At 37.2% G+C, this 13,305-nt stretch overlaps 1 protein-coding gene across 1 annotated transcript in view; it reads left to right on the top strand.

Moving 5' to 3' along the window:
* The window catches only part of Rpn1 (regulatory particle non-ATPase 1), a 98,745-nt gene that overhangs the window by 55,310 nt on the left and 30,130 nt on the right, over positions 1–13,305 (top strand). Inside the window, exons 8-9 of the mRNA XM_083117723.1 lie at positions 9,228–9,334; positions 11,436–11,562. Coding sequence (XP_082973849.1) covers positions 9,228–9,334; positions 11,436–11,562 — 234 coding nt within the window. The remainder of the gene's footprint in view (positions 1–9,227; positions 9,335–11,435; positions 11,563–13,305) is intronic.

Raw genomic sequence — 13,305 nt, forward strand, 5'->3', positions numbered from 1 at the left:
CTTTCGAACAGACATGCTGAGAGGCATCAGTCTAGCCATTGTTGTTGAAGGGTGCAGACATCCGATATAACCTGGTGTTGTGTGTCAGACTCGGGAGATGGATGAGAAGGAGGTAGCAATTAAATTTTGATGCAAAGCTGATATTTCAGCGACAAAAATATTTGAACTGATTCAGAAGACGTATGGTGAGTCAGTACTGAGTCGGACAACCATTTTTGAGTGGCACAAACGTTTTCGTGAGGGCCGGGAGACAGTGAAGGACGACGAACACAGTGGTCTGCCGACAACAACTTGGACCAACGAGAACATCACAGCTGTCACTAAATTGATGAAAGAGGATTGGAAAGTGACGTCTCGGATGATAGAAGAAACACTAAATATCCCCAAAACAATGGTTTTTAGGATCTTGCCCGGACATCTTCACCTCTCGTGATTTTTTCCTGCTGCACGACAATGCCCCGGCTGATTCGGCAGCAATAAATCGCCAGTTCCTTGCTGAAAAGCAAGTCTCAATGTTGCACCATCCACCTTATTCACAAGATTTGTCACCTCCGGACTATTTCCTCTTCCCAAAACTGAAAATGCACCTGAAGGGTTCAAGATTAGACTCGATTGAGGAGATCCAGAAGGCTGTGACCGACAAACTCAAGACAATTCCGAAATAAGACTTTTCTGAAGCCACGAAGACATTGAAAAATTGTGCTGAGCAATGTATCGTATCGAATGGATCTTGTTTTGAGTAAATAAACAGTCAAAACTCATTCGCCTTTGTGTTTGAATTTGTTATTGCCTTAGTCCGGGAACTTACGGATCGCACTGTGTATTAGTAGCTTGTAATTTAACACCAAATTCTGCCATTTTGTTATTATTTTCATGAATATATCATTCATATGCCTTAGTTTTGTAAAGTAAGTGTCTAAATGTGGAGGTTCTCTTCCAAAGGTAACACTAACTTCAGTCACCTGTTACATACAGTTATTAAGGAGGCTAATGTACCATTAATTTTCTCAAAGAACATCTGCAATTTTGTATCGAATCAGTAGAATATTGGTTTTCACAATTGGTAAATTTTATATCCATACTTTTTTCTGTATTGGAAAAAAAATCATATCAATTCCTTTTTTTGCATTATACATATATGGGTCATTCCATGTGAAATCAACAAGGACCACCCGAGTAAGGAAAATATACAAAGTTGCAGATCCATATCTTTTATTTCCAAAATAACATTGTATTTTGCGATTTTGACCATTTTTTCTTCCAACGTCTTGTTAACTTTAAATTGCAATATTTTGGCAATCAGGGCACCTATAGAAGTGATTCAGACTGCACTAGAAAGGTCTTGAAGGGCTCTTTCACTGAAGATGTAGCATTCCTATGTCAGAGTAAAAATCAATTGAAGGATGTGTAAAGGAAGGTTGGGTAGCCATTTTATCAAAAATGTTTTTTTTAAATTTTTGTCAAAAATTGTCATACAGACACTATTACTCAATAACTGCACAACATTTAAAAATGGGATGCCAATGGAATCCAGAGTTATGTTAGATTTAAGTTAGGTTAGGGTAGGATGGAGTAGGTTGGGTAATGCATGATAACATATTTTGATAGACAAATTCCTAATATTGAAAAGTAAAAGTCTTACAGAAATGAAATACAGTATTGTTTGAATTAACGTACATGAGCCTGATGTTTAAATTCCCAGTTATTAGAAATACAGGGTGATTCAAAAGTCTGGTCTCATAGGCAACTCCTTTATTAGTGCACATAGCAAAAAATGGAAAGAGGGGAAACTTGTTGGAAAGGGGCAAGTTTTAATCTAAAGTGCTTGAATTTTCAACGTATCATACACCGTTCAGTCTATGCACTGGTACGAGCCTCATTGGTAGCTGAAAATGCCATATGCTTGCCTTGAAAATGTATGTCTGACATGTGCAGTGGCACAGTGTGAAGTACTCATGTATTGCAGCCTGATTCTCATTTGTTCATTTCTAGCCTTTTCTAGTGGTCTGGGGAAAGGACATGTTCACATTTTTAATACTTGTTTATTTTGCCTGTAATTATCATCCTCAATTCTTAATTTACCCTGTACTGTATGGTATTGCGATGCCATGCAGTATTTAGGACCAAGCATGTGGCATTTTTGGCTACCAATGAGGCTCATACCAGTGTACAGCCTGAACAGTGTATAATACGTTCAAAATTCAAGCACATTAGATTGAAACTCACCTTTTCCAACAAGTTTCCATTTTTACCTATTTCCAACAAATTTCCATTTTTTGCTATGTGCACTAATAATGGAGTTGCCTATGAGACTGGACTTTTGATTCACCCTGTATTTCTAATAACTGGGAATTTAAACATCACTCGTGTACGTTAATTCAAACAATATTTTATTTCATTTCTGTTTGACTTTTACTTTTCAATACAGTATTAGGAATTTGTCTATCAAAATATGTTATCATGCATTACCTAACGTAGTCTACCCTACCCTAACCGAACCTAAATGTAACATAACTCTGGAAGCCATTGGCATCCCATTTTAAAATTTGGTGCAGTTATTGAGTAATAGTGTATGTATGACATTCAATTTTTTAACAAAAATTAAGAGACCCATTTTTGAGAGAATGGCTACCAAATTTCTCTTTACACTACCTTCAATTTTTTTTTTTCGCCCTGACATAGACATGTTATATCTTGTGTGAAAGAACCCTTTAATATCTTGTATCTAAAGATATATGTTTGGCGCTTATGCAGATATAGGTAATTTACTCTGATAAGCTTACTTTTCATTTTTCTGCGCAAATTTTCTTTGTGATCGATTTCGCCTGAAATATATATTCCTGATAGCGGGAAGCCAGGTCTTATTGAGGGCCCGGGGTTAGTGTTGAGGTCGGCAGGAGTTGTCACTATTGACTATTGCATAGGTTTCTTTTGAGAACCTTTTCAAGGTGGATTTCGCTTGCATGACTATTTTGGCAGAGTCTGTGTTACGGATTTTGTCTATAAGATGGCTGGAAAGGCCTGCTATTCTCCTCCCAAGTCAGTGGTCAGCATCATGTTCCTTAAGCCTTATCATCAAGTTGGCACTTTGTCATACCCACATACTTGCTTCCACAGGTGCAAGTGATCATGTAGATGCCACTTCTTGCATTGGGGTTGGTGTAATATCATTTGAAATGGGTTAGGTGGGAAGCTATGGAAGGAGGGGGTTGGTCTGCTATCTTGAAACCGTGCCTGGTTAAAACTTTTTGAATTTTCTTGGTTAGGTCAGGATGTCGGGGGAGGCTGATCCATTTTTCTTTTATCCTTTCTTTCTGGGGGCATGGCTGGTTAATTTTTCTTTTGGTAGTGTCCAGGAGGTGGAGGAGTTTCTGTCGGCTGTACCCATTGTTGATGCCAAGGGAGATGATATAAATGTTGTTTTTTGCTGTGCAGAGTGACCAACTAGAAAGTTTGTGGATGTATTGCGTTCCAGAGTTGGGTTTCCTGTATACATTGGTCTTGAATTTGTCATTCTTCCTGCTTATGGCAAGATCCAGTTAGTTTAGTATGTTGTCCTTTTCTTCTTCTGGTATGAAATAAATGCTCGGGTAGGCCGAGTTAAACAATCGTACAGCTTCTTGTGGCTTCCCATGGCCAGGCCTTTCTCTTGATAGAAGTATTGGCCTTCAGACTGTAGGGCAGAGGTTTCTAGGCAAACTTTCAGGAGGGATGTGACTAGTTCAGTCTCATGTGGGCTTTTTGTGTTGGTTAGTACTCCTGAAAGTTTGCCCCAACAAATGTTGGGCTCTGTGGTGTAGTGGTCACCGTAATGTGCTATGAAGCCAGATTCCAGGTTTTGACCCTGGGCAAGGCATCGGTGTATAATTTTGTTTGTCCCATCATTCATTTCATTAGTTCATCATTCATCCTCATTTATATGATTAGTCCAAGAGGTTGACAAGTGTCATAAAGTAACCAAAATAGAAAGAAAGAATGAAGGAGTGTCACAAATGCTAGAGAGCTATTCTGCTCTGCTTGAAATCTCTTGAGTGGTAATCACTTAAATTGCTGCTAATTTTAAGGGTCTTGTATACTATAAATAGTTTGCTTTTTGTTCTTGTTTTTCTAAACCAAAAAGTTTAATTTATGCACTCTCACTTGGTAATATGTGTTTTTAATATACACATTCTTTTTCTGTGAGCAAAACTGATCAGTGCCACATTGATTAAGGAGGTGATTGAATCAGTGAAGTTCTTAACATAGCAATACCCCTCCCCCATTCTGATTTTGTTAGTTGGGAATTAAAGAAAGAATTAAAGTAATCATGATTATGCACAGTAAATGCAGTTAAAGTATTGTTGTTTTTTGACTAATTTGGAAGGACTACTGCCTTCATTAACATGGGTTGTGCATCTACGATGGAGATGGTAGCACACTGGTGCTTTTGTTTACTCCTGGTTGTTGGCAGTAGTACTGATTTCCACCATTGAAGCACTGGTGGGTGCAGGTGACTCAACTTAGTAGTCAGCACTCCAGAAAAGTGTCACATGACATTGTTGCACACTCCATGAGACACCTGGACTCAAGAGAGCTCTCAGCTAGTATCAGTTATAAGATTCCAATGAATCCTTCGGTACCCATGCCACTGGTACCTGCTGGTACATTGGTACCCACTCTGCCTAGTTCTTAATGACATTTGCTGTTTTAAGTCCACTTTATGCACAGTAAGGCTAATCGGAACTGGACCTACAGTTTAAAGTGGGATCCGAACCACTTGTGCCTCCACCGGGTATCGAACCTGGGACGTCTTGAATACAAGGCAATGACGCTACCACTGCGCCATGGGGGAGGCCCCTTAATGACATTTGCCATTTCGTATCACCTCAGTACAACAGTATTTGTTCTCTGTTGGCATATATTTCATTTATGACAATTTTTGATATCATTACATTTTTACACCACAAAGTGTATTTTCATGTTTGAGGAATAAAAGATGCGGTTGATAATAATTAGACGTGAGTGAGTTACTAACTTTTTCCACGAAATTTACTTGTAGAGAGTCTATTAATTTAGATGGCCTCTGCCACTATCCCCTTGGGAACTTGTTGCTTTTGCAGTGTAGCAACTAGCTTCAAAGCGGATGGTTGCAGAGCCCACAGAAATAAATAGAACCTTTACAAGTAAGTGTCATGGAAAAAGTTAGTAACCCGCTTACATCTAATTAAAGTGTATCTTTTTGTTACTTTAATCTTTCCATCACTTTTGGCTAATCATGACAATGAGGATGAATGATGATTACATTTAATTGATGAAGGAACACTTAGAGTCGACGAGCGATATGAAAGTGGCTGACCTTAACAAGTCCATGCAGAGAGAGAGGGAGATACATTTCCGCTGTTGCCACCTACTCACCGTTCAGGGTTCTCACCGTAACATTCTTTCGCTGATTACGATGTTTGCCAGGCGAGCGAAAAAGAACCGACCCTGTATCACCGATCGAGGACCTGGCTTCCTTCGCAATCGTCTCAACTGTTCGCAGACCTATCCCACATGCAGCCGTACCCCTGGCATTTGGCAACACTGCTCCCTGGCGAACACGAGGCACTGTCTGCATTGTGAGATTCACTTTGGAAGAACTGATCCACTTTGCACACCATATCTCGCGCTTGTTTGTGTAGCACATGACACTTAGGTGTTTCTGTAGCCATCTTGCACAACCCTCCCGTTGCCAAGCTTTTCGACACCTTTATTTTACCAAGCGGGGTATTTTGACTACTCCAATACAATTTTGTGATTTAGTGTAATATTTGTTTTTAGATTGTTATTTTCAATGAATAGCTTCATTTAGTATTGAAATACAGTTTTTCAAATTATTAAAAGTATTTAAACTGAACATAAACATCGTATGGTGACACTAGTGCAGCATTGCCATGTATGCATGCTCTAATTCAACTCAACAATAGTAACCTGAAACAATAGAGAACAATATATGTTATTTGAGCTAAACAATGGAAAAATTAAATAACGAAGATGGATGAGAAACATATTTCGTAAAACCTTCATTTTTGACAAATAAGAAGATAAGACATTTCATACTGAGCGGGGTAGTCTCACGTCAATAATAACTATAAAAACAAAAAAAATTGAGTCAGTCACGAGTGTGAATACAATTTCAATCATTTTAGGACAAAGTCATGAAACCACAAGTATGCAGCTCTTCAGATAAAATTATTATAGGGAAAAATCAACCTGGGGTAGTCAGAATACCCCGCTTGGTAATGCGAGGGTTTTAACAAATTTTTGTGATATCACCGAAGAAACATGATCAGTCACAACGAAAACCGAACCGATTCTTACCACTCGAAAAACAAAAGAACGACATCGCGCATTTTCTACGGCAGTCTGTGCCTCCTCCTTTTGCTACTGTGCATCGAGGCTTGTTCAAGGTCAGCCGCTTTCATATAGCTCTTCGACTCTAACAAAGAACACCCATGCTTGGGCCTGGAGTTGAAACCCAGGATCTTCAGAGATAGGATCGAAATTTGACCACTTAATATCCTCAGTCATCTCACAAGTTTGCGTGTTTGTTTGTACGCACAGTATTGAGTGATGGCGGTTCTGTGAAGTGATATTTTTGTTGCATGAAAATGGCAAGACAGTAATATCATAGTCTTGCAAAAGAAATGATAATCAGTGATGAGAGATTTCGATCAGGAGAAATGAATGGGTTCAACTCACGACATAAACCAAAGTGTCAAGTGCACGGTGGAGTGTTTTGGGGTTACGTCAGCATAGTGAAAAAGGCATGTAAAGAAAAAGGGAACAACATAAAGTTGTTTCAACTAGAAAGGAAGAAAACTGACGACCCAATATTTTATTGGGCATGTTTTGGCAAGGTGTGGTGGGAAGAAAGATACATGGCTTTTATTTTAATTATCCAGTTCAACAAAATCCATTATGAACAGCATTTCATACTTTTACCTTTCACTCATTATATTCATTGAAAATTGATTAATGTTTTCAGTCCTTCTATCTCTCTTAATGAACCCACAATGCCTTGCTTATTACAAGAGTTTCAGCTGTGAACCGATCAAAATATAAAAGCAATATTTCAGGTGGGGTGTATAGCAACACATTAAATGTTGAAGCCACCACCACTACTCGACATGATGATTAAGTGAATTTGACGAGATATACACAATTTACATCCGACTTTGCTCGAAACATATTTTAAAATGTTAGTTGGCATGAAGGTTTCAAATGCGCAATTTTTTAAATATAATTTTTATGCTTTGCTATCGCTGGTATGCACCTCTCTCTGTTTCTATTTGTTATGAAATCCCTGTACACAGCAGGTGCGTTATTATTGTATACAGGGAAGACTGGATCTCTCATCCACTTCATTCAAAGCATCCTCATTGGACATCGTTGCATTCAATATATCTGTTTAAATGTGCAACATAAAATAATACTGGAAAACAACATTCATATAAAGCTGAGTTGAGTTGTTTTCTCTCTCTATAAGTCCACTTTATGCACAAGTAGGCTAATCTGGACTGGACTTGCAGTTTAAAGTGGGATCCGAACCACTATGTACCTCCAACCGGGTATCGAAGGAGACTACATTCATATGAAGATAAAAGCTAGAAAAAATTTAAAAAGAAACTCAATACAGCAGTACTCCATTTGCAATATGAAAAATATTTTATTCATTATTTTATGCTGCGATGATACTTTGGATCGGCTCAACGGAATGCACTTCCGCGATTCTCGTAGTGAAGCGGCAGCGCTGTGCAAGTCGCCTGCAGCCCGTGGAGTCTGAGGTTTGCCGCACTCCGCCATACGTCATACACCCATTTACCATATTAGGAGTGCAAAAGTATAATTAATATCTTGGACTATATTTGTGGTGCACATGCCAAACTTCTGGAATTCGATTAAATGCATTATATCAACAGTTTCTTGCAATTTAATTGAATTTGCAATTATGCATTCCAAGTTTGCACGTTTCCCTAAAATGTCAATTTTTGAAGTACTATCTAGTAAAGATATGCATTTGATTTTTTCCACAGAGGTTCAAAAATAATCAAACTTCAACTACAAAAAATCTCAATATTATATGTACAGTTGATTATGAACTGTATGGTGTTAAGTTTCCTATCATGAAAATTGGAAGAAAAAACTACACTTTTCAGTGAATTTTTCATTGTAATGAGAAAATAAAGTTAAGATTAATTTTCATATAATGCTTATTAAATAGTAGATACTTGAAGCTTTCCAATGAGGTGTATTTGACTTTTTTTCTCCCATGGAGTACAATTTTACAAGCACGTAAACAAGATGGCTCAATATTTTTTCACTGATAGTAATCACCTTGCCACTGATATGAAACATAACTTCATTGCTGAAGATGAGTCATTCTCCAAAACCATCTTTCTCTATCTTTAACTGCATTTCAATGCAAAAGTCACTTCTTTTCACCTTGTCTGCTGGCATAAGGGCCTGCATGAACTGAAACTTGTACACATAGTTGCTTATGCTATAGCTTCTACACTATTGTTTGCAGCATGTCAGAGACTTCACTGAAATGCATCACACACTCTATTAATTGTGTCATTGGACACATTTGCCTGATCAGGGCTCTTGCCTTTACACAGGCATCTGGTTCTCAAAAAACTTCCTGTACCACCTGCAAATGTTATTCTTATGTGGTACTTCTTTTTGATACTGGTTACAAAACTCCTTCTTCAGTGTGAAAATAGATTTGGACACCTTGAATTTGAGCACACAGAATGTCTTTCATGATGAAAGTTGTGCGAATTATTGACAAGTTTAATATAATATATATATATATATATATATTAAACAGAATGCCTTCTTCTGCTGAGTTGCCATTTTGATAATTTACCCACCATGGCCCTGCAGTGAGTATAAATGCATCTTAACTTGGACAGCTGCTCTTCCTAATGATGCAGGTTACACCCATGTAAGGTATCAGCTGTTCTTTTCACTTACGAAACCCCACCCTTTATTTCATATTTTAGGCAAATCACATACTTCGTAATGTAATTTAATGTAATGCAATTTCTATCACTAGAACAGAGATGTTAGAAAGTTAGTTGTATTTGTTGTAATAAAAAGGTAAAGGACTTTTTTTTTGCCATTACACCTTCGCACATTTAAAACTGGAAATTTTGTGAGCTAGAACCACTTTTCTCTTATACCAATGTTTTGTTTCTTCCCAGGGATGTTAAGTGCAACAGCTTCACTTGGTTTAGTGTTGCTCTGGGATGTAGATGGTGGTCTGACACCTATAGATAAGTATTTATATTCTGCTGAAGATTATATAAAGGTAAGTTTTAATTATGATTGTGTGTTTTGTAACTAACACCACAGATACTACTTAACACTTAACCACACAGTACATATTTAATGCAATTAGTATCTCTCAGAATTAAATGTATTGTAATACATATAAATAAAGGTAAATAAAGTAATTCATTCTCTCTCTCTCTCTCTCTCTCTGATGGTGCAGTGTTAGCATTGTAACCTTGTAATCAAGGGGTCTCGAGTTCGACACCTGCCAGAGGTACATAGTGGTTCGGATCCCACTTTAAACTGTAGGTCCAGTCCCGATTAGCCTTACTGTGCATGAAGTGGACTTAAAACACCAAATCAGTCACAATCATTCTTCATTGTCATTGTCATAATTATGCAAGCAATGTGAAGTAAGATATTCAAATAGTAATTGTTGATTTAATTTCTTGCACCTATAGTCGCTCATTCTGTTCATATGCCTTGGTCAGGGAATTGTGCCTAAGAAACTAATATGTGGGAATATATTGTAATGTGTTGTTAGAAACAGAGAAAATTAAATATATTATGCAGGAATGTGTACAATTAGGATTCATCTGTATTACTTTCAGAAAGCTATTTATATTATTAGGGACATACTGATTCTAATAACATGATAGTGCATGGATCCAATGTAAAAATGACAAATGTTTAATGAAGAACCTGGAAGACCCACTTACCTCGCTAATTAATAAATGCAACCATGCCTCTCTTGGATTTTGCCACAGTAAAGGAATCTACATGTTTGGATATGTATCTTTATTAGTAAAGAGTAGATGTGCTTTTAAAATTATTTTTGTAAAAACTATAACAACATGGCAGAATTGTATATTTAATCTACAAAATACAGGGTGATTCAAAAGTCCCTTAACACTCCCCATAAAATGTAATGGAGTTAGGCTGGGTGCAAATGGTCATTCCAAGCTGCTGTCTGCCATATTGGTGGCTACCATATTGAATTCAACTCAAAATTTTTAAATGGAAAGGGTGTGATGTGATATATGAAATTAGGCTAGAATTTCATGAGAAATGGAATGGTGACTTGAATTCAATATGGTGCATGTCTCCTTGGAACACACAAATATGATTCCTCCTAGGCCTAACCTGTTTCTATCATGACCATTTGTACTCAGCCTAACTCCTTTACATTTTGTAGCGGGTGTTAAGGGACTTTTGAATCACCCTGTACATAAAAAGATATCAAAATTTTACCCTTAATGTGATGGGCAAATTTGCTCATAAACCACAATATATTGACATGCCATTATTATGAGTCCATTAGAATAATGATTAATTACCGTATTTACTCATGTATAATGCACACTTTTTTCCAAAATTTTTGCCCCCAAAAATTGTGGTGCGTATTATGCACGGAATAATTAGGACAGCCAACATGAAACCGTAGTGTGTCATTCCATGATTTTTGTGATACTTGCTTTGATTTTTCATGTTTATGGAACCCTATCATGTTATACATCGTTGTAAAGCTTAAATTCTGTAGTTTCTGAATATGGCAACAGTATTCCATTCAAAATGGCAACACTAATGAGCAATGCAGTTGAAATAAGCTCATCACAAAATGAAGAACGCTGTGATTTTTGTAGCACTTTGGATGAAAGAAAAGATAAGGAAAAAGAAAATAATAATTAAAATGTATTACTGGTCAAATAATATTACATATATGGAGTGTGTAAATTCCTTAATGAAAGAAATCTTGTGCTGCTAACTGCTAGTTTGAGAGTCCTGAATGTGCCTATTATAAATGTTACGTTAGTCATGGAAACCTTATATATTTTCAAGTTTTTCTTTCAGAAAAAGTAAAGAGAAAATTAGCAGAACCATGTATAAAAGTTGAACTCCTCTTGGTCCACATAGCAACAGCTTTACAACCTACAACTAAGAAAGCCATTTCTTTAACCTGGATTATACTGCACATTATACACGAGATATATTTTTTTGTAACTTTTCCCCCTCAAAATCCAGGGTGCGCATTATACACGCATAAATATGGTACTTCTCTGCATTATGGTATGTGATTTTGCATATGCTATCTGGTTTTCTTTAAGCAATTGATTATTGATTTTTCTTTGTTATTATAGTCTGGTGCTCTCCTTGCTTGTGGCATTGTCAACTGTGGTGTGAGAAATGAATGTGATCCAGCACTAGCATTGCTATCTGATTATGTGCTTCACAACACAAATATAATGAGGATTGGTGCCATTGTAGGTAAGTTTTGACCTGTGATACTATGAAACTTTGAAAATGGTAAGTTATTCATATATTTGAACCAAGAGCTGAATCTATATCAGTTATATTTGTATCTGAAAGTAGTATTGGTTTGATCACTGTTATTGGCCAGTACTTGACTGAGGTCTAGGTATCCTGCTAGGAATGCCAAATTCTTTCCATCATTATCATGTAATCCTGGGAATTAGGTAACACCTTACCTGATGATGTCCTGGATAAAAACTAAATATAACAGAAAATAACACACTAAAAGTCTCATGTTTCAGATTGGTCACCTGCATTGTCAATGTAGAAATGGAGGAAGAGTACAAACAAGGTAATGTTAAAATATTGTGTGCTTCTTTTGCAGGTGAGAAACCCTTGAAACATCAGACTTTTAGTGTACAGGTTGAATCGGACAGAAGCCTCTTAACGTCCCCCATAAAATGTAAAGGGAGTTATGATGAGTATTGGTCATGATAAAAACAGGTTAGGTCCAGGAGGAGCCACATTTGTGTGGGTCAAGTGGATGCCTGCCATATTGATTTCAACTCAAAAGTTTTAAATGAGAAGGTGATGTGATGGATCAGGTCAGAATTTCATGAGAAATATAGTGGTGGAGGTTGTTTCAATGCATTTGTCATTCTAGCTTGATTTCATGTATCACATCATCCCTTTCCCATTCAGAATTTTTGAGATGAATCAGAAGTGACGTAAGAAACATATTATGAAAACTTTTATTGTATCTGTAACTTTAATGTGTGTAGTGATAAATACAGTCAACTCTCGATACAACGACCTTTCACAATTCCTGGGAAAAGGGTCGTTGTTTCGAAGGGGTCGTTATTGGAATTTGCACCAATTTTCAGCTTAAACGGAGCTCAAACGAACATAAAGATGCCTAGGAGATGGTAACACCATGTATCCTGGTAGTTATACAACCTGTTATGCACATGACGCATGTTATGAAAAGGAAAATAGAACATGAAAACGTTTTCATAAAAAAGGATTTAAAATAATGTTACTTTCTTTCAATTGCGTACAGTCGTTGCTCTTCCAGGAAATTCTTACCATTCTAGTTCATGAGAAACCCGTTTGCAGTGAGACCTATGGAAAGGAAAACAATCTCTCGCTTATTGCAAGCGAAACTCAAAGAATCTTGACACCAGTCAGACTGGCGCCAGCAAAAGTCGGAAGATATCTGGCAGAATGAAGGTTGGATTTTATACGGGTCTACTGGAGTATTGTCTGTTACAAGATTAACTGGTAAGATTAGATCTCTCGGGAGAAACAACACAACCTTTCTAGGCGGAAAAAAAAAGGCGGGGCTGAAAATTTCGTTCTGGTTCTGCAGTGTAAAATACATCGTAAAAAAAGGTCACGTTTTCTTTGCTTCAACCAACTTCATTCACCCCCCCCCCCCCCATTCAAGGGAGCAGTCCAAACTCCTTCCTTGACTTGCATTGTAATCCAGTGTGAAAAAGGAAATGCGCAACTTGCGATCTGTTTTCACTCAGTGCGTATTCTAGGACACGTCATTAAACAGCGGCGCAGTTGATAATCATTCGGGTTTGGAATTGGATTTCACTTTAAACTGTATATTTAAGCCCGATTAGCCCATCAGCATAAAATGAACATAAAACAAGCTTTATGAAACTGCGCATTTTCATGTATCAAAATGGTAGATCGTTATTTACTCTCACGTTAATCGACGATTTAATGTTGGATTTTGGAATATTCTCG

Source organism: Lepisma saccharinum, chromosome 2 (assembly GCF_977018435.1).
Source record: "Lepisma saccharinum chromosome 2, izLepSacc3.1, whole genome shotgun sequence".
Taxonomy (NCBI): domain Eukaryota; kingdom Metazoa; phylum Arthropoda; class Insecta; order Zygentoma; family Lepismatidae; genus Lepisma; species Lepisma saccharinum.